This window comes from Rattus norvegicus, chromosome 4, assembly GCF_021556685.1.
Source record: "Rattus norvegicus strain SHRSP/BbbUtx chromosome 4, alternate assembly SHRSP_T2T, whole genome shotgun sequence".
NCBI classification, from domain to species: Eukaryota; Metazoa; Chordata; class Mammalia; order Rodentia; family Muridae; genus Rattus; species Rattus norvegicus.
In genome coordinates this window covers 120,550,013-120,577,433 of record NC_141537.1, presented here as the reverse complement: position 1 = coordinate 120,577,433, position 27,421 = coordinate 120,550,013, and the positions used below count along the sequence as shown (strand labels likewise).

General features: G+C 45.6%; 1 protein-coding gene and 2 long non-coding RNA genes across 25 annotated transcripts in view; 1 reads left to right on the top strand and 2 right to left on the bottom strand.

Annotated features, from left to right (window-relative positions):
• Aak1 (AP2 associated kinase 1) overlaps positions 1-26,243 on the bottom strand; it is a 150,720-nt gene extending 124,477 nt beyond the window's left edge. For 17 of the 23 annotated variants that reach the window (XM_087658774.1, XM_087658779.1, XM_087658781.1 and 14 more), the window contains exons 1-2: positions 25,876-26,024; positions 25,310-25,695 (exon numbers count right to left, since the gene is read on the bottom strand). In XM_087658774.1, the coding sequence (XP_087514900.1) occupies positions 25,310-25,472 (163 nt within the window). In that variant the 5' untranslated portion in view covers positions 25,473-25,695; positions 25,876-26,024. 23 annotated transcript variants of the gene reach the window in all.
• LOC148006315 (uncharacterized) lies at positions 9,756-15,195 on the bottom strand. Its single transcript, XR_015686776.1, has 2 exons — positions 11,687-15,195; positions 9,756-9,798 (listed from the first exon to the last, which is right to left on the bottom strand). It is a non-coding gene; the product is annotated as an uncharacterized LOC148006315 (long non-coding RNA).
• Positions 26,091-27,114, top strand: LOC147994945 (uncharacterized). The gene is made up of 2 exons (XR_015686775.1): positions 26,091-26,781; positions 26,902-27,114. It is a non-coding gene; the product is annotated as an uncharacterized LOC147994945 (long non-coding RNA).
• Positions 27,115-27,421: the final 307 nt, after the last annotated feature.

Below are 27,421 nucleotides of genomic sequence, written 5' to 3'. Positions count from 1 at the left end.
TTGAACCTGGAACTCATCACCTTGGCTAGCCTGGCTGGCCAACAAGCCCATGAGTCCTCCCTCTCTCTACCTCCTTCCTCTGAGTGCTGGGAATTCAGGCCGTTCTCCCGGCTCTTAACATGTCTTGAGTGCCCAAATCCAGGTCCGTATGCTTGTGTGGCAAACACTTTACCTACTCAGTTATCTCTCCTGCCCCCAAAATCTTTTCAAACCCAAACCCAACAAAAAAAATAAACAAGCAAGCGAGCCAGCATGGTGACACACATCTTCACTCCTAATCCTGAAGAGACAGAAGTAGGCAAGATCTCTTTCCATTGGAAACCAGCCTGACCTATGTAGCCTGTTGCAGGCTAGCCAGAGCTCAGAGAAGAGGAAATATAATGTGCATCCAAAATACCCAGCAGGGCACGAGTAGAGAACGCCTTTAATCCTAGCACTTAGGAGGCAGAGCCAGGCAGATCTCTGTGAGTTCAAAGCCAGCCTGGTGTACAGAGTGAGTTCCAAGACAGCCAGGGCTATACAGAGAAACCCTGACTCCATAAACAAAACAATAACAAGAAAAGCCTGATAGTTAACATAAATTATATAAGTATAAAATAAATAAAATTAACTGCTTCTAATAAATGTGAAGTTGTCAAATGAATACTAAAAGCAAGTGAGGTCTGTAATAAGCCAAAAAATAAATCATCTGTATCTTCAGGTCTGCTCATGCCCCAGTCCACAGGGTCTATATAGGAAACACTCTTAGACACCCCTCAGCATTTCAGAGAAGGGGTCACCTCACAGCCCTCAACACCCCAGGACAGGAGTCACCTCTCACACCCTCAACAACTCAGGGCAGGAGTTCACCTCACACCCTCAACAACCCAGGACAGAAGTCACCTCACGCCCTCAACAACCCAAGACAGGAAGTCACCTCTGACAAGCTTTAGCACCTTAGAACAGGAAGTTAACTGATGTCACACATCAAGACAGGAGTGAATTTTCCATGCTCTCCTTGTTAATTCAGTCATTCCCCCACCCCCGCCCCCCACCTCACATAGAAATTCCTGCTCCTCAGAATTCCTGGCGCCCGGTTTCTCTGCCCTCTACTCTCTTACTTATCTCCCAACAGTCACTGATACCTTTGGCAACCTCACTGCCACCTCACCACAATGGAGCACCGTTCTGAGTGGATTCAACAGTGATCGTTGGTCCTTCCCATAACATACATCATGCCACACCCTAAGCCTTGTCGGTGCAAATCCTACCAAGCCTAAACCTTTCATTCGCCCATATTTTCACCTCAGCCCGATTCACACCCACTCAGTTCTCTACACACTGACCCTTCTACTTTGTCCCAGTCGCTCAACCAACCAACCCACTCCTTGGATTACAAGTAGAAGGACCCAAACCAGGTCTGTAATTGAACTTGTATTTGAAAGAACAGATTTAAAATTTTCAAAGGTAACCAAGCAGGACAGCTCAAAGGGCAAAGACACCTGCAGCCAAGCCTAACAACTCTGTTCAATCCCAGCACCCAAGGAGATAGTTAACTGGCTCCTGACAGCTGACCTCTGAACCCACATGTACACTGTGACATGTACACCCAAACACACGCATAGTAAAAAATAAAAAGGTTACCAGAAAGCTAGACTTGGGGGTTTGGATAAGAATGCACCCCATAGACTCATAGATTTGAATGTTTGGTCACTAGGAAGTAGTATTGTTAGGAGATATGGCCTTGGTGGAGGAAGAATGTTACTTCATGGGCTTTGGGGTTTCAAATGCTCAAGATAGGCCCAATGTCTCTTCTGCTGCCCAAGGATCCGGCTGTAGAACTCTCAGCTCCTTCTCCAGCACCATGTCTATCTGTGTGCCACAATGCTTCCTTCCCACTATGCTGACAATGGACTAAACCTCTGAACTGTAAGCCAGCTCTAATTAAATATTTTCCTTTATAAGAGCTATCATGTTCATGATGTCTCTTCACAGAGCTAGAACTTTGACTAAGACAATGCCTATAATCTCAGCATAACAGCATTTGAGGCAGAAGGATTTTTTTCTTTCTTTCTGTTTTTGTTGCTGTTGTTGTGGTTGTGGTTGTTTTGTTTTGTTTTGTTTTTGAGATCAGTATGTTTCAAAAAAGAAAAGAAGGGGACTGGAGAGTTAGAAAAGAGTTTGTAAGAAGATCTGGGTTTGATCCTCAAAGCCTTTTACAAGTCAGGCACAGTGGCGTACTTGTAATCCCAGCAGTACAGGTGGAAACAGGCAGATTCCTGAGTCTTGTGGGCTAGCCTAGCCTCATCAGAAAGCTCCGAGACCAAAGTAGAGCCTCTTTTCAAAACACAAAATAAAAGGCTGGGCAGGGTGGCATGTGCCTTTAATCCTAGCACTCAGGGCAAAAAGGCAGGGAGACCTCTGTTCATTTGAGGCCAGCTTGGTCTACACAGCAAACTCTAGGCCAGCCAGGGTGACACATTGAGACCCTGTCTCCAAAAAAAAAAAAAAAAAAGAAAAAGAAAGAAAAGGAAGGAAGGAAGGAAGGAAAAGGAAAAACTGTGACTCGCAGAGGTTTCCAGAGCACAGAGGTGGAGCCCTGCTTGCTTTTCTGAATTACTCCTTTGCTTTCTTCCCTTCACTTTCCAGACATGCTTTCGTCAGCACTTTGGGCTATCCCTGTGTTTGTGACCACCTTACCCTTCTCTGAAACTTCTCTCCCACCATGGAGCTGCTTGTCGGCCACGTGTCGGACCTCCAAGCCAGCTTAGATGATGTTGGTCTTCCCCCTTTCTGCTCCATTCTCTTCCTCTGAGCTGAGAGTTTACAATTTGCCTACAGTGTGGTTTTAAACTCTTAATAAAACTATCCTGTGCTTCAAAAAAGAGCAAGGGGATGAGGGGATGGCTTCCAAGGACCACCAGGCAATGCTGAGTGAATGGCTTCTATGTGTACCCTGAGCATGCACACATACATGTGTGCCCACAAGAACACATATGCAAAGGAAGGGGGAAGGAGAACAGGGGGAGGGGGGAGAGGGAAGGAAGGAAGGAAAGAGAAAGGAGGGAGAGAGGAAAAGCCAGACCTTGCCTGTTATCCCAGAGGCTGGGGGCGGGGGCAGAAACAGAAAGATCAGAAATGTAAAGCCAAGCTTGGCTCCATAGTCCAAAAGCAGCCAGAGGGAGTAATGAAAAATAAAAATGATCATCTCTTCCCTTTGTCCACAGAAACCTTACTCCAACAGAAACTGCCCTCATCTTCATTTGCATGTACCAACTCCTTTTCCCTCTCTCCTGGCACCCTCCCACTGACCCACAAAACATCAGGACCAAGAAGCAAGTTGTGGAGGAAAGGGTTCATTCAGCTTACACTGCTGTTCATCACTAAAGGAAGTCAGGACAGAAACTTACACAGGGAAGGAACTCGGAGGCAGGAGCTGATGCAGAAACCATGGAGGGGTGCTGCTTACCGGCTTGCTTCCCCTGGCTTGCTCAGCTTGCCTTCTTATAGAACCCTGGACTACCAGCCCAGGAATGGCACCACCCACAATGGGCCCTCCTACCCTTGATCATTAATTGAGAAAATGCCTTACAGCTGGGTCTCATGGAGGCATCTCCTCAAAGGAGGCTCTTTTCTCTGTGATAACTCCAGCTTCTGTCAAGTTGACACACAAAACCAGCCAGTACGTAAGTTCAAGTATCTCCCAATCTAAGCTTATGAAATCTCCTCTTCCCTACCCAAACTTCTAGAAGAAACAGTCTGGACAGAGTGCTCCTGCTCGAGGCCCACACTATTAATGGCTATGTTTGCATCATTCAGAAACAAATTTGGAAAGGCCGACTCCATGGTTGCTCGATCCTGAGGACTCATCCTGTGTGTAGTCCAACCACTTAGCATCTAGGGTCACATGTCTGTAACAACTTCCAGCTGCTGATTCCCCCCACTGCTCTAACTCGGTCCTTCTGGGGAATCTCCTGCCAAACTTGTTTACTTATTTGGTTTTTCCAGACAGGGTTTCTCTGTCTCCCTGGCTATCCTGACACTTGTTCTGTAGATCAGACTGACCTCAAACGCAGAGATCCACCTGCCTCTGCCTTCCAGTGCTGGTGTAAGTCACCACAACTGGCTTCCTGCTAAACTTAAAATTCTATTCAACTTAGACTTCATGCTTAGCTCACTGCTTTTCTGAATCTTAACTAATTTATGTTTTCAAACTATATCTCATGGAAGCTTCAAAGAAATCAATCCATGACTTTTAACTTCCCTAAATTTTCTTTACTAACACTGATTTATTCAAAGCCTAAGTTCACTTCAATAAAGTAAAAAAGTTATCAGGCTTGATGGTGCATATCTTTAAACCAGCATCTGGGAGGCAGAAATGGGTTGATTTCTAAATTTGAAAGTGAATTTCAGGCCACTCAGGGCTGCAGAGTGAAACCCTGCACCCAAGAGAAAAGGGAAAAAAAGAGTGTGTGTGTACCCTTCACCCTCTCACTGCAGGGCATTCTCTAGGGGATTAAAAACAACAACAAAGTATGTCCTATGCCCGCTGTGTTGTGCTGAAGATGAAGCACAGTGCTGAGAACGTAGCATTCTGCCATGCTGGAACGCTCTGAATTCAGGTCTGCAGTAGAGTGGGCCATAAGAGAAAAGACAACTGTAACAAGTATCAATTGTAATGGGGGGGGACCACAGCAAAAGTTCAACTCTGTCAACGTGAGAAACAATAAAGTAGAGGTAAGTAAAGCTGACTGTGCTGGCTTCAACCCCAGCACTCAGGAGAGCTGTGAGTTCAAGACTGTTGTGGACAATGTATTGAGACCATGTGCTAAAAACAACAACAAAAATCAGAAACACCATTGAAAATAGCAGCAAAAAGCCCTGTGACTGTAGACTTCGGGGCTCTGGGTGGCATGTATCGGGGAATAAGTGAGCAGACAACCCCAGATATACTGCCACCTGACCATGACTGCAAAGCCTTGTTCTTTCCCTCTCCTACATGGCAGCTCGTGTCATCTAAATTAACTAGTGACTGGCATGGCTCCCCTTCCACACCATCCTCACTCTCTAAATCCAGTCAAGTCGCGATATGACTCAGAACACTAATGGACATACCTCTCTGTTCCTGTTACCACTCAGCCACTCAGCCACTCAGCCACTCAGCCACTCAGCCCACAGCGACAGCCTTCTAAATGCTCTTCCGCCAGGCGGCTCCTCAGGTTCCCAACTCTTCCAAGGACACTGCTGCTCAACCACACAACTCCATCAGAAAAACTCGGAATGGCTTCTAGTGTTCTCAGATAGCCTCTCTGTAAACTAGGCCCTGCCTTTCCTGAGGCCTTTCAGTTATCCACAAAAACACACCATTAGCAAATGTAAATAAATAGAAAAAACAACAACAACCTGCCAGGCACACCACCTAGGATCAGTCCCTTTTTGTTTCTTTTGGGGTTTTTTTTGTTTTTTGGTTTTTTGGTTTTTGTTTTTGAGATAGGGTTTCTCTGTATACCCCTGGCTGCCCAGAAACTAACAGGCTGGCCTTGAACTCACAGAGATTCACCTGCCTCTGCTTTCTGAGTGGTTACATAGCCAAGGCTGGTACTATCACTACCACCCAACAGCAAGGACTAACACTTTAAACATGGAAACAATTTCTATCAATCGGTAGGAAATGAGCATCCTAACAAGAATGTGAACAAAGGAAAATAAAAACTTCAATACAAGAAACAAATGAAAAGAAAACAAGCATGGAGGGGAAAGATAGGAAATCTATCCATCTCCTAAACAGGACAGACAAGACAGCTTAGCCTTCCTGGAGAAAGGCTTGTAGTTTGGATTGAAAACCAAAACATGCCCATCTTTGGAACCAGCATTTAACATTCAGAAAGTTAGTCTAAGGAAGTAAGAACACAAATGTCCAAAGCCTTCAAACAAACAAACAAACAAACAAACAAACCTCCTAGCCCAGTCATCCAGACCCCTGCTTCCAAGACCAGAGTTCAATCCCAATGACCCACAGAAAGGTAGCAGAGGATCGAGTTCTCTTTTGCACTCTGCATGTACTGTACTACATACACACAAGTACACGTGCGCAAACAATAAATGAATGATAAAACTGAAAAGAACTCCTGCCAGGGGTGGAGGCACATACCTATATAATTAATTTCAGTGCTCTGGAAACTAGGACAAAACAGTGAGTGTAAGACCTGCTTGTGGTTACACACCCAAGACACTATCTTAAGAAATAATAATAAAAAAATTAAAGTAAGTCCTATAGCTGTTTTACAGTAACTATAAAGTACTCTAAAACTCTAAGAATAGGGGATCAGTTAAGTAAATTGCAATACAGTAAACAAAGGGCTCAGATGACGCTGCTGACCTGGGACATAGTGAATAGGAATCTGAAGGCACGTGATTAACTGTTCTTCTCTTTGCCTAGTTATATATTTACTCTCACTCATTCAGTTATTATTAAGGATTAATAATAATTACGACACCAGAAGAAACTTTTTCTTTCGACAGAATTTCTCAGTGTGGCCGTGGCTGTCCTGGGACTTGCTCTGCCACCCAAGTGGGGAACTAACAGCATGCACCACCACCTCCCAGCTTACTAGAGAAGCTTAAGATTTCTTGCTTGTTTTCTTCTGTATCAATGAAAGCTTCTGTTTGTTTTGAGACAAAGCCTCTATGTGACTTGAGTTAGCCTCAAACTCACGATCCTTCTGCCTTGGCCAGCCAAGGTGTGTACCACTGGGCTCAGCTCAATCAAAGACCCCATCTGAAATTCATTCACTTTGTTGTTTCAAGTCTTCCAACCCAAAACACCAAACACCAGTTGAATCTCCCTGATGAAACAAGCAAGCACAGAACACTAGGTGAAGGCTGCTACTAAACAGACTGAACGGAGTAGTGGCTGGGGATAGTGCTTGATGGTAGACTTCACATTTAAGTGTACAAGCCTTGGTTCAAGTCCCACTGCTCAAGTAAGGGAAAAGGAGGAGAGAAATAACTGAAACAACACTGTAACAGTGCCTAGACACTGCCTTACATCAAATGTATGACGTAAGGGCAGGCAGCAAGAGGAAGGGAAGGGTAGAAAGGCAAAGGAAACTAGAATCAGCAGGGTGAGGCTGCAGGCACTGACACTCAGCGTCCCACACCCGTGCACTTTCTGTGCTCACAAGCCAGACGCTTAAACCATCCATCCTAGTCTCTTTTCTAGCACACAATTCTAACAAGCTTAGTCATCCAGCCTAAGTCCATAGCAGACTAGAAGCAGTGAGGCTGAGGAGTACTGCTAATTCAGAAAGGCACACAGACAACATCAGGAAGTAACATGCCTCTGTGGCACATACTCTAAAGACAGGAATACAGCATACTTCACAAAAAGCCTATCCACGTACTAAAATGCCAGAAGGTGATAAACACCAAAGGAGCAGGAAAACTTGACCCTAATGAAGAGAGTGTGGACACACATGGACACACACACATAATTAAAAAGTAACAGTCTCAAAGGAACAAAACCAGAAAATACCACTAGCTTCCTGACCAAGGGCAAAGCGTCCTACATCAAGCAAAACTCCAAGACAGAGCAGTAGCATTCTAGTAACACTGCACTTAAAAACAACTGTCCATCAGACAGTAACTCCGCCCTCAGGGAAGCAGCACTACATGCACGCGAATGTGGAGTCAGGGTAGCATGGGCATGGCTGTTGCGGACAGGCTCGGGTAAAAAGCACTTTCCACCTACAAAATGTATCTTTTTTTTTTTTTTTTTTTTTTGTGGTTCTTTTTTTCGGAGCTGGGGACCGAACCCAGGGCCTTGCGCTTCCTAGGCAAGCGCTCTACCACTGAGCTAAATCCCCAGCCCCTACAAAATGTATCTTTAAAGATGAAAAATAAAAGGGGACTGGAGGGATGGCTCAGTGGTTAAGAGCACTGACTGCTCTTCCAGAGGTCCTGAGTTCAATTCCCACAACCACATGGTGGCTCACAACCATCTGTAATGGGATCTGATGCCCTCTGCTGGTGTGTCAGAAGGCAGAAATACTGTACTCATGCATAAAATAAATAAATCTTTTTTAAAAAAAAGAAAACAGCTCAATCAAAATGTTAGCACATGTTAACTCCACACAGATTACAAAGGAGCCCTAGAGAGGTTATAAATACATGCATGTCACCTTGTTTATAAAGCTGAATGTTTCCTTTTCCTTCTTCCCTGTCTTCCTTCCTTTTCTGTTTCCTCCCTTCATTTCTTCCTTTCTGGTTAATATGTTCAAATTCCTTCCTATCCCAAAAGCAATCTATTGTTATTAATACTGTTACCCAGTGTCAGTAATAAATCCCACTGTGACCCGGCATCTGCTATCCTCCCATTTGATCATTATGTCCTTATCACCTGGACTCTCCCCACACGTCCCCTTCAGCAGCTGTGACGAACACTCCATGTCCACATCCTATGAATACAAGCCATCCTGCTGCTCCAGATCTCACCCAGCCTTTCTCTTTCACTTGTACTTGGCATTCACTTTTATTACCTCACCCTCTTGACTCCTCTCTCTGCTCACTCTGCTGCTTCCTTCACATGGTTTCCCACTCACCGCTCTTTCTCACTGAGCTTGCAGATGTACCAGGCAGGCACTACAACAGGCATCAGAGACACAGCAATAAACAAACCAGATTCCTGCTTTAGGCAGCTATAATTCTAGCAGGAGGAGATAAATAAAAAGCAAAACCATTAGCTGATATAGAGGCAAAAATAAACCTTAGCTGCTGGTGTGTGGTTCAGGGAGGTCATTCTGAGGTGAGACAGAAGTGACAGGAACCTGCCGGGGGAAGAAAAGGAGAAAGTGTCCCAGGAAAAACGCCCAGTCAGGCCTGTGACTGAAGAGGAAACTATATAATATGCTCCAAAAAGGAAACAGAAAAAAAAGAGCTGGACCAGATGCTGCAAACCTAGCACTCAGGATGCAGAGGCAGGAAGATCTCTGTGAGTTTGAGGCTAGCCTGGTCTACAGAGAGGTTCTGGGCTAGCCAGTACTACACAATTGATACCTTGTCTTTTTTTTTTTTTTTCTTTTTTTTCAGAGCTGGGGACTGAACCCAGGGCCTTGTGCTTGCTAGGCAAGCACTCTACCACTGAGCTAAATCCCCAACCCCGATACCTTGTCTTAAACAAACAAACAAACAAACAAACAAACAAACATCAAAAAAGGAGAGCCAAGGATGAATCAGTATGACTAAGAAGCAGACTAATCTGGTTAATCTGGATGTGGTGCTGTAGACAGACATACAATCCTAGTACTTCACTGATGTAAAAGCACTGAGAGTTTGGAGCTAGCCTGGGCTAGAAAAACTCAGAGGGATGGACAGACAACAAGGGAGCTAGAGCAGGGGCCTATAAGCCAGAGAGGAATGGAGGTTGAGTACTAGTGGTACTCGTCTTCTTCCATCTGTCCTACTGAACCTAGAGTCTGTCTCAGCCTGCACTCATCCTGCAGGCAGCCTCCCTGTAAGGCTCCATCCACCTTCCACCCATCCTATCCTGTGATTGTTTGACCACAGCACCCAAGTCCTTCTCTAACAGGCCACCCCTCTGGCAGCATCCCGAACTACATCCACACTGGAGTTCTGTTGGCTTTACTGGTAGAAGGTCCCAAACGAACCAGGTATAGTGGTTCGCATTTGTAATCCCAGAATTTAGGAAACTGAGGCAGGTGTCTCCAAGCAAAGTAAAACAAAACAAGGCATGTCGCTGCCTTTCTTTTGGACACTAGTTTTACTTTTTTTTTTTTTTTTTTTTGGTTCTTTTTTTCGGAGCTGGGGACCGAACCCAGGGCCTTGCGCTTCCTAGGCAAGCGCTCTACCACTGAGCTAAATCCCCAACCCCCTAGTTTTACTTTTAAGAAGTAGTTTTGTTATTTGTACAATAACAATAAGAACAAACCCCACTGTGACTGAGCACCTACCATCTTCCTATGGGGATCACAAGAAGATTATACATATGGGGAGGCAGGGTCTGTGCAGGTCAGGGCTAGGCACTGAACCCTGTCCTCTGCAACAACAATTGTCCTTAACCATCTCTCCAGCCCATTTTTACTTTTTTTTAAAAGATTTATTTATTTCACATATGTGAGTACACTGTAGCTGTCTTCAGACACACCAGAAGAGGGCATCAGATCCCATTACAGATGGTTGTGAGCCACCATGTAATTGCTGGGAATTGAACTCAGGACCTCTGGAAAAGCAGTCAGTGCTCTTAACCCCTGAGCCATCTCTCCAGCCCCTCACCCCCATTTTTACTTTTATTAATACCATTATCCACCCGGCCACATAAGCCAGAAACCCAAGCTCTAGCTCTTCTTTCTCTTCCCTCTCACATCACCTAATGATTAACACTAATTTTTCTAAGTTTCTGGGAAGGATCCAGAAAAAAGTGAGATAAATAAATACGAGAAATCTTTCATTCCACTAAGAATACTTTCCAGCATCCATAGCCCAAACACAAGGCAGGCCACAGCTAATAATTCAATTCAGGAATGTTGCTTTAATCGTAGCTTACATAGATAGGTCTGTCCCTTCAATCCAGTCAGCCCCACCTAAATCACCTCAAACGAAATCTTAGAACTTTAAAATAACTGAATTACAAGCCTTCAGGATCATCCACAAAATCAGATGGGAGGAGAATGTACCCTAAACTACTTGAATGAGCCAACCACCCAGTTCCCGGCCGAGTTCGTACAGTTGTCTGTTCATAGTTTATGAACCAACCCTAAGACTTGAACGTAGACTCTGAAAGCATCTCATCATGTCAGAAATCACCCTGTAATTTCTAAGGAAGAACACAGCCAGTCACTTAAATAATGCATTTACAAATGCTCTGAGCTATGCTTTCAAAGCTTCAAAGCAGAAACACTTCATCCACCTCTTGAGAAAAATCTGTTACCAAAAAAGGGGAAAAATATGTTTTACAAGTGAATTGCCACAACTGGTCAGAGAGCCCCATAGAGATGAGGCTCACCAGGCAAGCCACTGGCCCAGGTCCGCTGTTGACCTCTCTTTCCAACCCCACAGAAACAAAGAGCAATGTGTGCCCATGCTCTGGGGGCTGCAATCGCTGAGTTCAGATGCCACCTCTCTAATGTCATGCTAATACTCAGCTGTAGTACCTTCCATCTCCACAACTAATCCCCACTCTGAGGTTCCCCTCCCTCCCCAATTACACCTACACATTTCTAATGGCTACTTCCTGCCCCCACGACCACTACCACAAATGCAGACTTGAGCACACAGCTTATAATTTACTGCAGGCCAATACTCAACAGGAAATGAATAGAAACATATCCTTGGGGGCTGGGGATTTAGCTCAGTGGTAGAGCGCTTACCTAGGAAGCGCAAGGCCCTGGGTTCAGTCCCCAGCTCCGAAAAAAAAAAAAGAACCAAAAAAAAAAAAAAAAAAAAAAGAAACATATCCTTTTCTTAAAGGTGCTTTCAGCAATGTTTGAGTTTTGATGCCTGGCCTAGTCTTCAACTTTGTAATGAAGCTCCAGAACTTTAGAGTCCTTTGTAAGTTAAGAAACTTCCATCTCTGCCCTTGAGATGAACCCATCCATGAAGGATTTCTATGACTCTCTGGAAGATGTTCCATTTTGCTTGCATTTGTTATTCCTCAACATTACTAAAACCACATTCGCCCTGTTCTAATCACTGGAATAAGATGGGTAAAGCTCCCTAGCATAGATCTGCTGTTATTGGAACAGGGTTACAGGAGAGGCTATATTTTCAAACCTAGTCCTGCCTGGCTGCCCCCAGGTTAGATCTATCCTAATTTTCATTCAGCTAATTTCTTTCTCTAGTGCCAAATGTTACATGGTTAAATCAGGAAAGCCTTGATTTGGATACAAATTAACTTACAGCCAACACTCTGACCCTAAAGAAGTGATTATCTAATACTTTAAAGTGGATACAAATTAAATAGATAAAACAGAAAACAGAAACCCTCAAAGATTATGGGCCCCACAAGTCACTACTGCCAGCCAGAATGACAGATAACCATGATTTCAATGGTTGAATGGGGAAGAGAAAGGTATCTCAATACAAGGGACACTGAGGTACAGGCACTGGCAAGAGCTCAATCCTGGGGCAAGGTGGTCATCTCAGCTACTAAGCAAGCTGAAGGAGGCAGAGCCCAAGATCAAGACCTACCTGGATTATCCAGTGAGCTCAAAGCCACCCTAGGCAACTTAGTGAGACAAGATCTCAAAAAGAAGCCTGAAGGGCTGCAGACACATTAGTTAGCAACCATAAGGACCTGAGTTTGATCCACAGAACCCACATTTTAAAAAGCAGGGCATGGTGAAAAAGGTTTATAATCCCAGTGGAGTGGAGACAAGCAGATCCCAGGGCTTGCTGGCCAGCCAGCCTAGCCTACTTGGTAAGCTCCAGACCAATTACAGACTCCAACTCTAAACAAACAGGTGGTGTCGGAAGGATGACACCCGAGGTTGAACTAGTAATTCCACACATGTCCATACACCAACACATCTGCACATGTGCACATGCACACACATATAGCATGTGACCCATGTTTGTAATCCAGGCACTTGGAATGTGGAGGCAGGAGGATCAAATCCCCATCACCTCAGCTGCATAATAAACTTGTCGAAAAGAAAATGAAACTAAGTTGGGCTGGGACTCTAGTTCAGTTGGTAGAGGACTTCCTAGGATATACACTATAATCCCCAGGACTATAGAAACCGCCCATGATGGCACATACCTGTAACACAAAGGCAGAACTGCGTTCATCCGCAACCACACATGGGCTTAGAAGGAAGCCTAAAGTACCTAAGATGCTGACTCAAAAGAAAAGGTTGAGGCTGGAGAGATGGCCCAGCGTCAGAGCATTCCTACACTCAAGACGGGTTCAGTTCCCAGCCGACCATGGCAGCTTATATAACTCCAATCCCAAGGGATCCAGTGCCCTGTCTGGCCTCTGTGGGCATTGGGCTGCACACAGCATACTTAAATACAGGCAGATACACTCATACACACAAAATAGATAAATATCTTTTTAAAGGAGTTGGGATGTTGCCTACATGAAGGGAAGCATGCTGCCATGCTGGCAACCTTGACACAGATAGCTCCGAGAAGAGAGGTCAGATCATCAAGCCTCTCCCTTTCTCACACAGAGGCTTATGGATGTGTATCAAACTCCAGCTCTTCCAGGTTATGTAAATACACAGCAAAACAAGTATTCCCTCATGAAAACAAACTCTATTCAACCAAATATTAAGAATTACCTATTCAGAGACTAGCTAACCAAGAACATGCCAGGCCTATGCTAAGTATTCTAGATAAATTCTTTCAGCTAATCTTACAAAAACCATCCAGGTTTTGAGTTTTAAGAGAAAAGTAGATCTTAGGAGTCAGCCAACATCACAGGGATGACCTAGGATTCAAACAAAGAGCTGCCTACCTCTGTGTCCATGTTTGTGACCTCAGTCTCCATTGTGCTAGACAAAGGTGGAGAGGAAAACACAGAGGCACTCCCTCTCTTGCAGCAGAGCGGGGGAGACAGAGTATTGGAAATCAAGCTTTCCCAATCACTGCTGAGCAACTTACACTCTGGCCAAGCCACAGTCAAATGGCCTAACGGAATCATCTCTTCCAGGAGAGCCCCCACCAACCCGTCCCTACTCCACCCCACATCAGAGTTTCCAGAATGTCAAAGAGAAGGGGACAAAGGCCTGAGGAATGGGGTTGGGTTACACCTGGGGAAAACTAAACAAGTTTAAAAACTTGTGATAGAAGCAAGATTTCCAGCCCTGGCCAGATTAGCCAAACAGAAAAGGATGAGTCAGCAAGAGTCAGAGACCAGCCACCTTCCCTACACAGCCAAGACCCAGTCCTATCCCTTCCCTGTCCACATAGGAACAAGTCACCAGCTACACCTCCTAGTCACAGGAGCTCCTTCACACCATCAGTCCCAGGGACAGCTCTGAAGTACCTCGCGCGCGGGCATCAAGCAACTGGCACAGCCGCTGACCGCTCTCGCCGATATCTGAGATCCCTGGAATTCCTGTGGATGATCTGGCGTCAGTGTTGTGCTTGGCCCTCTCAGCAGCACAGGGACACCAGCAGTGATAACCTCCCACTTTCCAGAAGCCATAGTCACCCTCCAGGTGGCACTGCCACCCACTGTCTGCCTGCCAATGTTAATTCAACCTGAGGAGGAAGACGGCAGCTGAAGCTGATTCAGCCATATCTGACCTCACACGAAATCCCAAGGTTTTGAAAACAAAGTTTTAAATTACATTTTTTTTTTCTGTGTGTGTGGGCAGGTTAACCACCTTGCTGTATGTAGAGGGCAGAGGACAACTTGTATGAGTTGGTCCTTTCCTTCCACCATGTGCGTCTGGAGCTTGAACTCAGGTAGTCAGGGTTAACAGAGAACATCTTTATCTGCTGAACCACAATGCTGGCCCAAAACTCCCAAGTTTTTATTATTTCAACTTTGTTTTAGCTCTGAGACTTGCCCTTTGGCAGAGTGGAGACCTAATTCAAAAGGACTCCTATCTGTCACATTAGGACAGGTATGTGTATTTCTGTCATTTAGTAGAATAGAGCAGCATGATAGAGTGTTGCCTACAACTCATAAAACCCTGGTTCACTCTCCACTAGAAAAGCCCAAAATACACCCTCAATGAAGGATTATCCAGCCCCAAAAATCTCACTACTACCCAGGCAGCACAACAAGACATGGTGACCAGGGTGGTACCAGGAGAGCTAGTGTGGCTCAGAAGTACCTAATGCACGCGACTTCGGGAGAGGAATTTTAAAATTTTTACTTTGTTAGAATGAATAAACCAGCAACTTTTCCTATTCTTTTTAAACCCCTCAGTTCTCTGCATAAACTAAGCTCTTATAGGAATAAGTAGGTAACTTCAAGATAGTAAGACCACCAGTCCTGGAAGGTCCTTGATGAAGTCAATGGTAACAGTCTCCTAATACTCACTAAACAGATTTAGAACTTAAAAGTTTCTCTCCAATTCTTTCCATCTCAGTGCTGTGGTTTCAAAGTGTTCCTTCAAAGTCTGTATGCTGGGTTCCAGTCACCAGGACGGGGGTATAGAGAAGTGAGGCCTTCAGGAGATGATTCTCAAGGGAAAGGCCCTCCGAAATGAGATGAGTGTCCTTAGAAAGGGATGCCAGAAAGCTGTCCTGCCCATTCCTCCCTATGAGGAAACATGGCAAAGCAGGCAGTCCACAGCCCAGAAGAGAGCTCTGGCCACAACTCCACCATGATGGCACTCTGACTGCACATCTCTAACCTCCAGCACTGAGAAATAAAAAACTGTCTTGCTTACAAGCTACCCAGTTTATGGAATTTTGTTACAACAACCCAAAGAGACTTAGACAATGAGTAACCCTAAAATACTAAACAAGTATCCCTGGCTTAAAAAGCTCACAAAGAGGGCTGGAGAGATGGCTCAGTGGTTAAGAGCACTGACTACTCTCCCAAAGGTCCTGAGTTCAATTCCCAGCAACCACATGGTGGCTCACAACCATCTGTAATGGGATCCAATGCCCTCTTCTGAAGACAGCCACAGTGTACTCACATACATTAAACAAATAAATAAATAAATAAATAAATAAATAAATAAATCTATCTTTAAAAAAACGTCTACTGTAGGGTATACAGAACCTCTTACCCCATTCCCATTACTGACAGAAAAAAAGTGAGAATTACTATTATGAAAAAAAGATGCTAGGCCCAGGTTCAGTGGCCACACCTTTAATCTCAGCACTCAAGAGGTAGAGGCAGGCAGATCTCTGAGTTCCAGGCCAACCTGGGAGATGTTGTTTTAAAAAATAAAAACACGGGCTGGAGAGATGGCTCAGTGGTTAAGAGCACCGACTGTTCTTCCCAAGGTCCTGAGTTCAAATCCCAGCAACCACATGGTGGCTCACAACCATCTGTAATGAGATCTGATGCCCTCTTCTGGTGTGTCTGAAGACAACTACAATGAACTCATATATAATAAATAAATGAAATAAAAAAAAATAAAAACACAGAAAAGGTTGGGGATTTAGCTTAGTGGTAGAGTACTGGTTAGTTCTCAGCTCTGGGGGATGGGGGGTGGGGTGGCAGTGGGGGAGTGGGAGAGACAGAAAGAGGCATTAATACAAGAAAGGATTTTCTGGAAGGATCCTGCAATGACAGCTAGTAGACCGGGGTCAAGCTCTTTTAGCTTTGGGAGTTACTTAACCATTGTAGTTACTGTGTTCTCAGCTGCACAGTAGTAACTGTCCTCCTTACCTCTGAGGTGTGTTGTGAGAACAAGTGAGAGAGTGTAGTACTCTATTACTATAAGAGCCTTCGTCTTACTGAGCACCTCAGCTACACCTGCCATGCCTGAGGGAGAAGCCATCTTCATGACGGTTCACATGATTAATGCGCAAGAAACAAGGGGTCACTAAACCACTGCAGAGCCGGAGGCTGAGGCATCCTCTCTAGATTCTGGAAGACTTGAAGGGAAGAGGTCAGTGTTATTGGAATTCATCCTTTGAGGAACCCTGCTTAGGGAACACCTTTACTTCAGCGTGTTTGATGCGCTCTCGTCTTCTCTCTGCAAGGGGACAGAAGTACTTTCCATCTCCTGAGGAACAAAAACGACTGAGGACCACCATTCTGGACCAGTGCTCTTCAAATAGTATGTCTGAGACAACGCACTGAGGTACAGATAGGAAAGTACACCTTTATTCATATTCATTCTTATCACAGAAAATAAGATTGTCAAGAAAAAGGCAACCCAAAAACTATAGAAAATATTTGCAAATCTACTCGAAAAGATTAATATCCAGAATGCACAGACTTCTTAAGAAAATAAGTAAACTAAGCACCTGATCAAAAAATGGCCAAAGGCCTTAAACAAACATTTCTTCAAAAAGACACACAGATAGATAATGAGCACATGAAAATGTTCAACATCACTAGTCATCTGGGAATTGCAAATCAAAACTACAATGAGACAATATTTAACACCCATTAAGCCAGTTACCGTTGCAAACAAAAAATAAAGCCAGGCCCAGTGGCACAGACCTGCACTCCCAGCTCTCAGAGACAAGGGAGAGTTCAAGGTCACCTTGGGCTACTCTGTCTCTAACTTAACAATAATACTGGACATGATGGTGCATGCCTTTAATCCAGCTCTGGGAGGCAGAAAGGGGCAGATCACTTTGAATCCACCTGTGAGTTTGAGACCAGCCTGGTCTATATAGTGAGTTCCAGGACAAGAGCCTTAGGTGAGACCCTATCTCAAAAACTAAGATAAGTAAATAAATGAAACAGAAATAATAATAATTAGCGGGGTTGGGGATTTAGCTCAGTGGTAGAGCGCTTGCCTAGGAAGCGCAAGGCCCTGTGTTCGGTCCCCAGCTCCAAAAAAAAAAAAGAACAAAAAAAAAAATAATAATAATTAGCTAGGTGGGATGACAAATGCCTGTAAGCCAAGCATGAGGAATTGAGGAAATAGAATCCGGAGTTAAAGGTTATTCTCAGCTACATTCCAAGTCAGACTGGGCTACATTAGACTTTGATTAAAACAATAAAAACAAAAACTGGGGCTGAAGAGATGGCTTAGCAGATGCTTGCTATGGCAGAGGACTGGAATTCAGTTCCCAGGACTCATAGCAAATGGCTCACAACTGCCTATAACTATAGCTCTACCAGCACTATATACACATGACACACATTCACACACACACATACACATGACACACATTCACACACACACACGTACATACAAATAAAACAAAATCTTTAAGATAAAACTATCAAAGGAGTAACTAAGATTCTTGGGCACCGTAAATAGCACACAAGGCTTCAGGGTCTCTACAGAACACAACATGATAATCTCTCAAAGAACTGATAAGAGAATTACTGGAGCCCCAAAAGGATGACTCAGCACACAAAAATGCTTGTTGCCAAACCTGACAACCTGAGTTCAGTCCTTAGATGCCATGTGGTAAAAAAAAGAAAAACAACCTCTATAAGTTGGCCTCTGACTTCTGAATATGCACTGAGATGGATGTAACACACACACACACACACACACACACACACACACACACACGCTAATTTTTTTAAAGTTTTTTTTAAAAAACTCACAACAACGCAATTCTGTGTATATTTTAAAATAATTCAATGCAGTGCCTCAAAGAAAAATTTCCACATCCACGTCACTACAGCCAAAGGTGGGATCAGTTCACTAGGCCATCAACAAGTGCACAAGCAAGTAAAATGTGAATGTATGCACAGCAGAGTAGCCTTGAGCCTTAAAAAAAACATAAACAACAACATGGATGAACCTTGATGACATTATGCTGAGTGAATAAAGCGAGTTACAAAAGGCAAATCATCTACGCTTCCACCAGAAGTACAAACAAGTATTTGTCAAAGCAAGAGATAGAAAGGAGAGAAAGGGAGGTAAGCCAGGTGCACAACTTCGTCCTCACACGACAAAAGCCATGAGGAGGAAGACAGTGTGGTGCTGTAATCTATGGAGGCAGGGACACCAACCACCTGCACTCCCAGTCAGGAGGGCAGTCTGCTGGGAACATGTCATCATTATTACTTCATTTGGCTTTCTGAGACTGGGTCTCTTATGTAGCTCTCACCGCCTAGAACTTGTTATGAAGACCAGGCTGCATAAAATTCACAGAGATCTGCTTGTCTTTGCCCCCCAGTGCTGGAATTGAAACACACATGACAACATCCTACTGGGTGTGATTTTACAACAATCCAACAGGGAAGAAAAGCAAACAAAAAGCCCCCGACAGGGTAGTACAACTCCCTGAGAAAGTGATCAGGATGATCAGGAGTTCTGGGTCAGCCTGTGCTACTTCACAAGTTCACAGTCAGCCCTGACTACAAAAGACTGTCTAAAAAAAATTAAAAACTGAAACAAACAGAAAAACTAAGACTTTTATCTTTATTACTATGTAAAGCCTAAAGCCAGTACTCCCACTCACTCCCGTGTCTCACACTGTAGGGCTAGTGAGCACTGGGAGCAATGTGTTTCATGGGGCAGGGGTCAGTGGATTTATGAGTCACCATGTTTTAAATGAATTAGCCCTCATAAACAAAGAGGTGTAACCCTTGGAATAAGGCGCACCGGGCCCACCACTCCCCTCAACTGTCCTCTCCATCCTGTAAGCTACAAAATGGAAGACAGCCATGGCTTACAGAACAGCTCACCAAAACCTTGCTACGGTTTAGAAATGGACTGCACACACTGTGCCGATGATGAACCTCACCTCCAGTAAGTCCATACTTTCAGACAACACGGGAGGACAGCAGGGCACGAGCATGACTTCCGAGTCACACAGATGAGGGTAGGCATACCTCAGTGTTGAGCACTGTTCTCACAGCAGACCTTTAGAGACCACTGCCCTAAACCTACACCAACCAACAGTACGTGCTGTGATAAGAAACCATCGTCCCGTCTGTAAGCACTAGTCACAGGCGGCTTTTTCAGCAACTGGCACTTAGCTAGCGTGTCTGAAGTGTTAAGTTGTTATTTCGTTTAATTTTGGATAAATTAAACTGGAGCCACCTCCAGTTGAGGCTACTTTGGCGGACAGCTCATCCATAGGCCACAATTAGATTACAACCTCAGTCTCAAAATGTACATCTTGTCTTTGGTCATGTTATTCCCCTCTGCCTTGAACGTTTTCCGGATCTTGTCTATCTGGTAATAACTTGTTTTTCAAGACATATGTTAAATGTCACTGTTTAGCTCTTTCCCTGGCTACTCACCCCTCACAAGATAACTGCTCTCGCCCTTTTACGAGCTCCATTTCAGTATGTACAGCAATTTCTCCCATGTCTCAAGATGATGACTGAGTTCCTGAAGGCAGACACCTGTGCCCAGCATCTGCTCGGCAATACTCACGGGGTAAGCATCTCCTGGTCACACCATAATCAGTCCACACAGAGCTCAGCTCAGAGAGTAGACTGCACCAGCGCTCGCTACTTCCCTGGCCACACCGCCCCTTAAGCAGGCTCAGAGACATCTGTTCTATGGGAGCACTGAGGTAGACGGTGGTCCTGGTCCCAAGTGTCCACTTTCAAATGCCACAAGTTAAAATACATTCTCGTTGTTTCACTGATTACGAAGCCACCTACCGTCTTCACTACTGAGGTACAGTAGGTGCCTCCCCATGTGTTCTCCCACTTGAAACCCATGTGTTCTCGCCTCATCTCTCATTAAATGAGCTTGACCTTGTCAGAAAGACCAGAGGAGAGGTTCTGACCATAGCAACTGCATATCTTGGACTTCATTTCTGAATTCTGGATTTGGCTATATTTAGAAAAGCTATAAGCGTCATCCTGCCCAAAACCAGGAAGACACCATTCACAAACCACCCCCTGAAAATCTGCATTGCCTGTAAAATCCAAGACTTCCCAGCAGGCAAAGTCATCTGAACAAGAGGGATCAAAGTGGCATCTGTGTCAAGAGAGGGACTCAGGAGCGTCTAACTCGTCTCTCTGCCTGGTGCTCCAGGGTCTCCAGGAACTATTCCTGCCCTTCCTCATCTGCTCCCGTCAAACTGCTACCTGGCCTGTGCATTCTTCTCTTAACGCTGGTAACCTTGCCCCCACAACCCCACCTGCCTGCTTCTGCTCAACTTCTCGCTTCTTATGACACTTCTGACACTCCTTTTACCCACTTCACTGTGCCTCAGCACATGGCTAGGGCACAGTGAGGGAGCAAGTAAATGCTTGTAGCCTCCTGTGGTCACTGAGGTGAGCAGCAAACATCCAAATATATGGGGGCAGACATACAAGAATCGCATTCTACCCTACCTCAGGGGCAGACATACAAGAATCGCATTCTACCCTACCTCAAATATATACACCTTTGGCTTCCTTTCCTTGAGGCTGGAAGGAAACTCGTACCAAAACAGACATCACACTGGTCGGTATTCCTGAGCCTCATCTTCCGTTTCACCACTCCATATTTTTGCACATGCCATCCCCTCTGCTTGGGAGGCCTCTGGTAACACTTGCTGAGTAACTGCCATCTATTCAAACCGCCCCTTTCTCCCTATCCCCTCTGAACTGCAGGACAACTTATTCTAGGGTTACTTGTTATTTATTGGTCTCAGTCCATGACCCATGCAGCTTTTTTTCTGGAACTTAATGCAGTGCCTGCCACAGAAAAGCACAAATAAATGGTTCACCAGATGAATGCACACAGGTACTACACCAAGACATTTCAACCGTGTGCTATGTGCGAGCCGGGGAGGAGAGGCTACACACATTTGGAAGCCTTTCTACCTTGCTCAGCAGATAGGAGGAATTAGGGAAGCTTCTGACGGTCTTGGTTCTCACCAGTCCCAGAATTGGATTCTTTCTGTGCAGGCGAGTGCCTTCTGTGGAGCCTGCTAGTCCACCTTTTGCAGAACTGATACAGCCCCGGAATGCCACCTCGGGCACAGCAAGTATTCAACATTTACTTACTGTTTAAAGTTTAGATGTAAGGCTTTATAGAGCCACGGAGTGTGACAGAATTACTGTGTCTAAAGCAATGCTCTAATTTCCCCAATGAGCTCACTCTAGAAGCTTAAGCCAAATCTTCCCTTGATATCACATGCCTATTAAGTCAGACATGGTATCTTCACTAAGAAAGCACTCAGCCTCAAGATGCCTATATCCCTCTAACTCATGACTGAGGCTGACCTTCCTCCAGACAGCCACAGTCCTCCAGGACTAATAGAGAGCCAGTCTAGCAAGGCTGCTGCTGCCCCTGGAGATGGCGGCCCAGCATACCCCTCTTCTCCAGCACCTGAGCCCTGGAGTTCTGGCAGTCTCTTACTATGAAGCACAGACCACTACCCACATTGGGGAAAAGGAAATTGTGAACAGGATGTGGTGATAATCAGGTCTGTGTTTGAAAACTCCCACTGTCACCACCCTATTGCCTGGCCACAGCCTGAGGCACTTGGTATAAAACTCTATCACAGCAGCTCCAGCTGGAACTGGTGGACAGGTCAGAATCTAAGGACTCAGAGAAGAGAAGCTAGTGAAGAGGTGCTGCTACCAAACAGACTGCAGAGAGCATCTGAGTCAGCCAAACACCAACAGGGAGATTGCTTTAGACTGTCCCAGTCAAACCAGCCTTCACCTGCTCCCCACTCACCTTTAACTCTACATAGAGTTACTGGGTAAATAAAAGCTACCATTTAACGAATTTACCACTTGGAAAGTGATAAATTCCTTAAATACACTGTCATACTAAATCCTCAACACCATCCCACGGGGCAGTGGAACCGGACCTTAGCTTACGTCAGATTCTTCCCAGAACTTGTTAAACTTCCATACCTACAACCTAGAGTAAGGTGTGAGAGAGCTCCTGCATTTCTAACAAGCTCTCCTGTGGAATATCTTGACCTAAGTTGTGTAACTGTTAAAGAAAAGAAAGGAAAAGAAAAAAAGAGAGAGAAAAGAGAAGAAAAAAAGTGAGAAAAAGTAAAAGAGAGAAAAAAGAAAAATCAAACAAACAATCCAGAGGGAGAGCAAAATGTTTCACCAAGAAAATATACTTGTCACAAAAGTCTGACAGTCTGAGTTCTATTCCCCCAAACCCACGGAAAGGTAAAAGGAAGAATCTAATACCACAATGCTGTCCTCTGACTCCCACACACACCGTGGCACATGCACACACAAGCATGTGTACGCAACAGACGTGCACAGTAACAGTAGTAATAATATTAATAATAAATATTTTAAAACAGATCTAGGAAATGGTGAGCTGGCTGAGAGAAAACACACACACACACACACACACACACACACACACACACACACACACACACAGAGATGATGTAAAAATGTTTAAAAACAAAAACAAATCCAAAAACTGAACCTAAATCTGTCTGACTATATGATCTGTGGCTATAAGCCCACTACTATATATGCAAATGTATTTATTTTCTTCCTACATTGACTGGCAGCTCTCTAAAGGTAGACATCAGGGCTAGAGACATAGCTGAGGGGTAGAGCCACCTGGCTAACATGCACAAGACAAGCATGATCCACGGCACCTCAATGAAATTCACTGGCTAATTAAAAGAAAGACAGGCATCATACTTCTCAGTCCTTTCAAAACTTAGTAGTGTCTTTGAACTCAGTGGTGCCACATAAATACTGACTCCTACATATCCACATACTTCAAAGGCCACAACTGAAGCTCAATCATGGCCAAAACATTTGCCAGACCAAATTTTAAATGCTACACTTAACGCACAGCCTCAGTCCATGCTGTCACCACACTGGCTTATTCCATAAAACACGTCTCAGCTCCCTAACACTGAGGGGTCCTAAGGACAAGATTTGCAGCTACCGAACCCTAGTTTACTCTCACGGTGACATCGAGCCTATCACTAACTGTCCATTTCCTATCTCTTCAAACAGCTCTGAAATGCTAACATCTAGTTAAACATCATGTCCCCAGAGCCCAGCACAGAACTCACCACATCATAAGCCTCTGTGACTGTTGGCTGAATGAATAAATGAATGAACAGTTCCAAGCCCTAGATTCTACTTCTTAAAATATCAGAACGCACAATGTGCAGCTCTCAGGATGAATCCCAAGGAAGCCTAGAAAACAAAGGCCGATTTTGTGTTTTTTCTTTCCCGTCACTCTTCCAAGACTCAGAGAATAGGCAAAGCTTAGGGTAACATGTGACAAAACAACATCCTAGCTGAAAAAAAAAAATATATTCCTAGGCTCTGATCCTCCTGATATATCTATCTCTCTCTCTCTCTCTCTCTCTCTCTCTCTCTCTCTCTCTCTCTCTCTCCACCCACTGCAGTCAAGGACTTTGGCTACAGGGTAAGAGTCGGCTCAGATTCCAAGGTACAGATCTGGCACAGACAGAGCAGCATCTCCCACCCTGCACCAGAGTCCTCAAGGAAAGAGTCAGGAAGGACTGTGACTCAGGCCCAGATAAGTCCAGTTGGAGCAATTCTAAGAATAAGAAGGGGGGGAGCAGTAATTTCACAAGGAAATTATCAGATATCTCTTCAAAATTGTGCTTCTGAAGTACAAGCTTCAGTGTACTCTCAGAAACTGGGCCTAGCGGAATCCCATACTTACACAAACTAAGTCAAACACAGCTTCCGCCTCTTCCCACCCACCCGTCCACCACCCTACAACACTCACCATGACAGGCATTTCCGAGGCCCAGGTAGGTAGGGATCCTTGCTTCAACCTCAGCTTGCAGAAGCCTCCTTTTCAAGGGGCCTCGTAGTGCTCATTCTCTAGCTAAGAAACTATCCCCTCCCACCATGTTGCCTTCACTGAGGCCTCCCCCATACCCAACCTCTGGCAGTCTGTAAGGCAACCTACAGCAGGCTGGCCCTATCCAATTAGTTTAAATCGCTTCATGCCAAGGAAATTGCTGCTTTTATTAAAAATAAAAGCACACTGAGCAGGCAATGAGCTGTGAAAAGTATCAGTCTGGCATAATTATGAAGGTCGAGGTTAAGGTTACCAAAGGAACACTCAAAAGATTTCTCTAAAGCCTGGGGCATAAAAATATGTATCTGCATGAGTACAGACAGACAAATGAACACACACCAGGAGAAACCACACAACATCCTCTCCAACTGAGAGAAAACTAAACCAGAGCCAATCTTAAGTAATTCTTAATAGAAGCTAAAAAGGAGGAAAGAGGCCTAGGAGTTCAAAACAATCTCATTGGCTTCTTATGATTTTACCTTAGCTACATCCTGGGGACCTCACTGCAGTTGGGTAAAGAAACAAACCTAATCAAAACAGCAAAAAATGCATTCCCGTTCCCAGAAAAATCCTCTTTGGATACTTAGAGAAATGGGAAAGTTGGGTGGGAGAAGCCCCTCTCTCCTTTAAGATCACTCCCCATCCCCACCCTTCAGCCTCCGCATCAGAATTTAAAGTTTCAAGGAAATGGCCAGACCACCATCCTGCATTTCATGCCATTTACTCTTCACACATACGTTTTTCCATAGGATTAGAATAATTCAAAGGTGGAGATTTCTCCAGGCGCCTCCTCCCCCCCAAATAAAAAGCCACTGAGGTAAACTATTTGGGCAATACTGCCCCCCAAGCACTGTCAATTCCTAGTCTGAGTTTTAATTCTCTCAAGGACAATGACTCGCAAGGAAAGTGCAAGGAGGGAAGGGAGGGTCAGTTGGTCAAAACCCATTCATACAACTAGAAACCAGAGTCTTGCCACATCAGCACACGAATTTAATTCACCGCGCACTAGCTTCCCAACATACCTTCTGCCAAGACCTCGTCCACGGTGACTTGCTGCCTCCCGATGCCGAAGACCCTCCCGATGTAGCCACTGCCCAGGCCTGAGCTGCTGCCCCCTCCTCCGCTGGAGCCCGAACCCAGGCCAGAGCTCCCCTGCTCCCGCCTGGAGTCGAAAAACTTCTTCATCTTTCCAATATGAAACGCCAAGGCAGAATGCCGATGGTTTCTAGGTTCGTATTTGTAGTAAAGAAACGAGATCTAAGGATTTCTTCTCCGGTTTCAGCCCTGAGCAGAGAGCTACGGGAATCCGGCCGTGGGGTGGGGGCTGAGGGACGGCGCCTGCAGGAATATACTGTCAATCGTGCGGCGGGTCCCCTCCTCCTCGGGGAGCGATCGTTTAAGTTTAAACCTGCGATGACAGAGGCAGAGAGAGGATGAATCAGTAACACACTCCAGAGCCCAACTGCCGGGTCCTAGGGGAAGCAAAGGCCGTCATCTAGAGGAAACGCTGCGTGCATTTTCTTCAGGAAAGCCCTGGAAACGCACCGGCCCCCTGCCCGGACCCCCACCCCGGGCCCCGGACACCCACTAGCGGCCGCTCGGCGGCGAGCCCAGCTACCAGCCCCGCGACATGGCCACGGCCGCCGGCCTGCGACGCGAAGGAGGCGGCGCTGCCGCAGAGCCGGGGCCGCTTCGGCGCCCGCCCGCCAGCTGATCCCCGAGCGCCGCGCTGAGGCCGCCCCTCCCCGCGCGCGCGCCCGTCGGCTCCGACCACCCACCCGGAAGTGACCCGCCACCGGAAGTGCTTCTTAGGGCTGCGCAGCCCCTGCTCAGGGCCGTCTCGAGTGCACCAGCCGTAACTACAGAGTAAAAGAAATCGATGGCAAGAAGGGGACCAGAGAAGGGGGAACTCGGGACAGAGACACTTGAAGAGAACGTTGCCGTAGTCCGGCCGCTGAGCACCCTGGGAAGGGTAGTTCGGTGTAATCTGGCATCTGGACTACAATTCCCAAGATGCCCCGGGAGCGAGAGCACTTTCGGACGCCGTCTCCGGGACCTGGAGGTGATAATGAGGTGGTGCAGAAGTGAAGCTTCGGGTATTTAAACACATCCGGTAAGTCACCAGAGACTACTTTTCCAGCTGCTCGTCCCACTCACTGGAGCCATTTTATCTATGGCCTGGCCTCATGGACCGAGGCACTCTGGGAATTGTGGTTTCACATGAGTCCGGACTGACACCTGAAGGACGCGGCTTAACTGCCTCGCCCCAGTTGGGATTGGGAGTTCCCCGACGTCACGGGAGCTGAGGTACTGAAGGCTTGGGGGCTGGGGAGAAGTGGGTATGATGCCAGCAGGGAGCCAAGCGGAATCTCAGTGCTGAAGGAAACAAAGCAGGTGTCTTCCGGCCACCGACCACGATAAAAACTCCAGAGAAGCCCGAGAATCGAAGAAGGAACTGCGGGACACCCAGTACACGGAGCATCTAAGGACCAGGGTACAGTCCATCCTTGGGCTCCACCCCAATCCATGGCTTTCCACCGACCCAGACTTGCCTGGTCCTCACCAGACAAATTCAGGCGGGAACTTTAGACACACCTACTGCTTTCTCTTCCAGAATCTTAAAACTAGAAGATGCTGGGTTTAAGCATCGCTTGGGTGAGGATAGAGTACAAGGCTGTGTGCTTGGCACCTGTCAAATACTGAAGCTTTGGAAAGGAATTGAGATCTCTGCTCCTAGATTGCCTCACAGAGGATATTGATGCGGTGCCAAATCCTTGCCTTCCCTGCGCCCTCCCCCCAAGAAATACATGTTTTTTCTCTTCTTTGACATAGGTTATTTTTCTCCTCCGCCAGCTTTCCACACTTCTTGATTATGCAAACGCCCTCTTACAGTTCATCCCAGAATTTCTACTTCAAGCACTTGAGGAAGATCTAGAAGGGTGGCCCCCAGCAAGTAAAAAGATGGCTCTTGACTAATCTGAATGTTGAGCTGGGCTGAGCTGGCGGTGGCTGCTGCGGTTTCTTGTTTCATGTGGTGCCATAGTCATCTAACTCCCCAGAGAGAGATAGCATCTTTCCTTCCAGAGAAGCCAGCCTTGCCACCTCGGTTCACACAATCCTGTAGCCACCTTGAG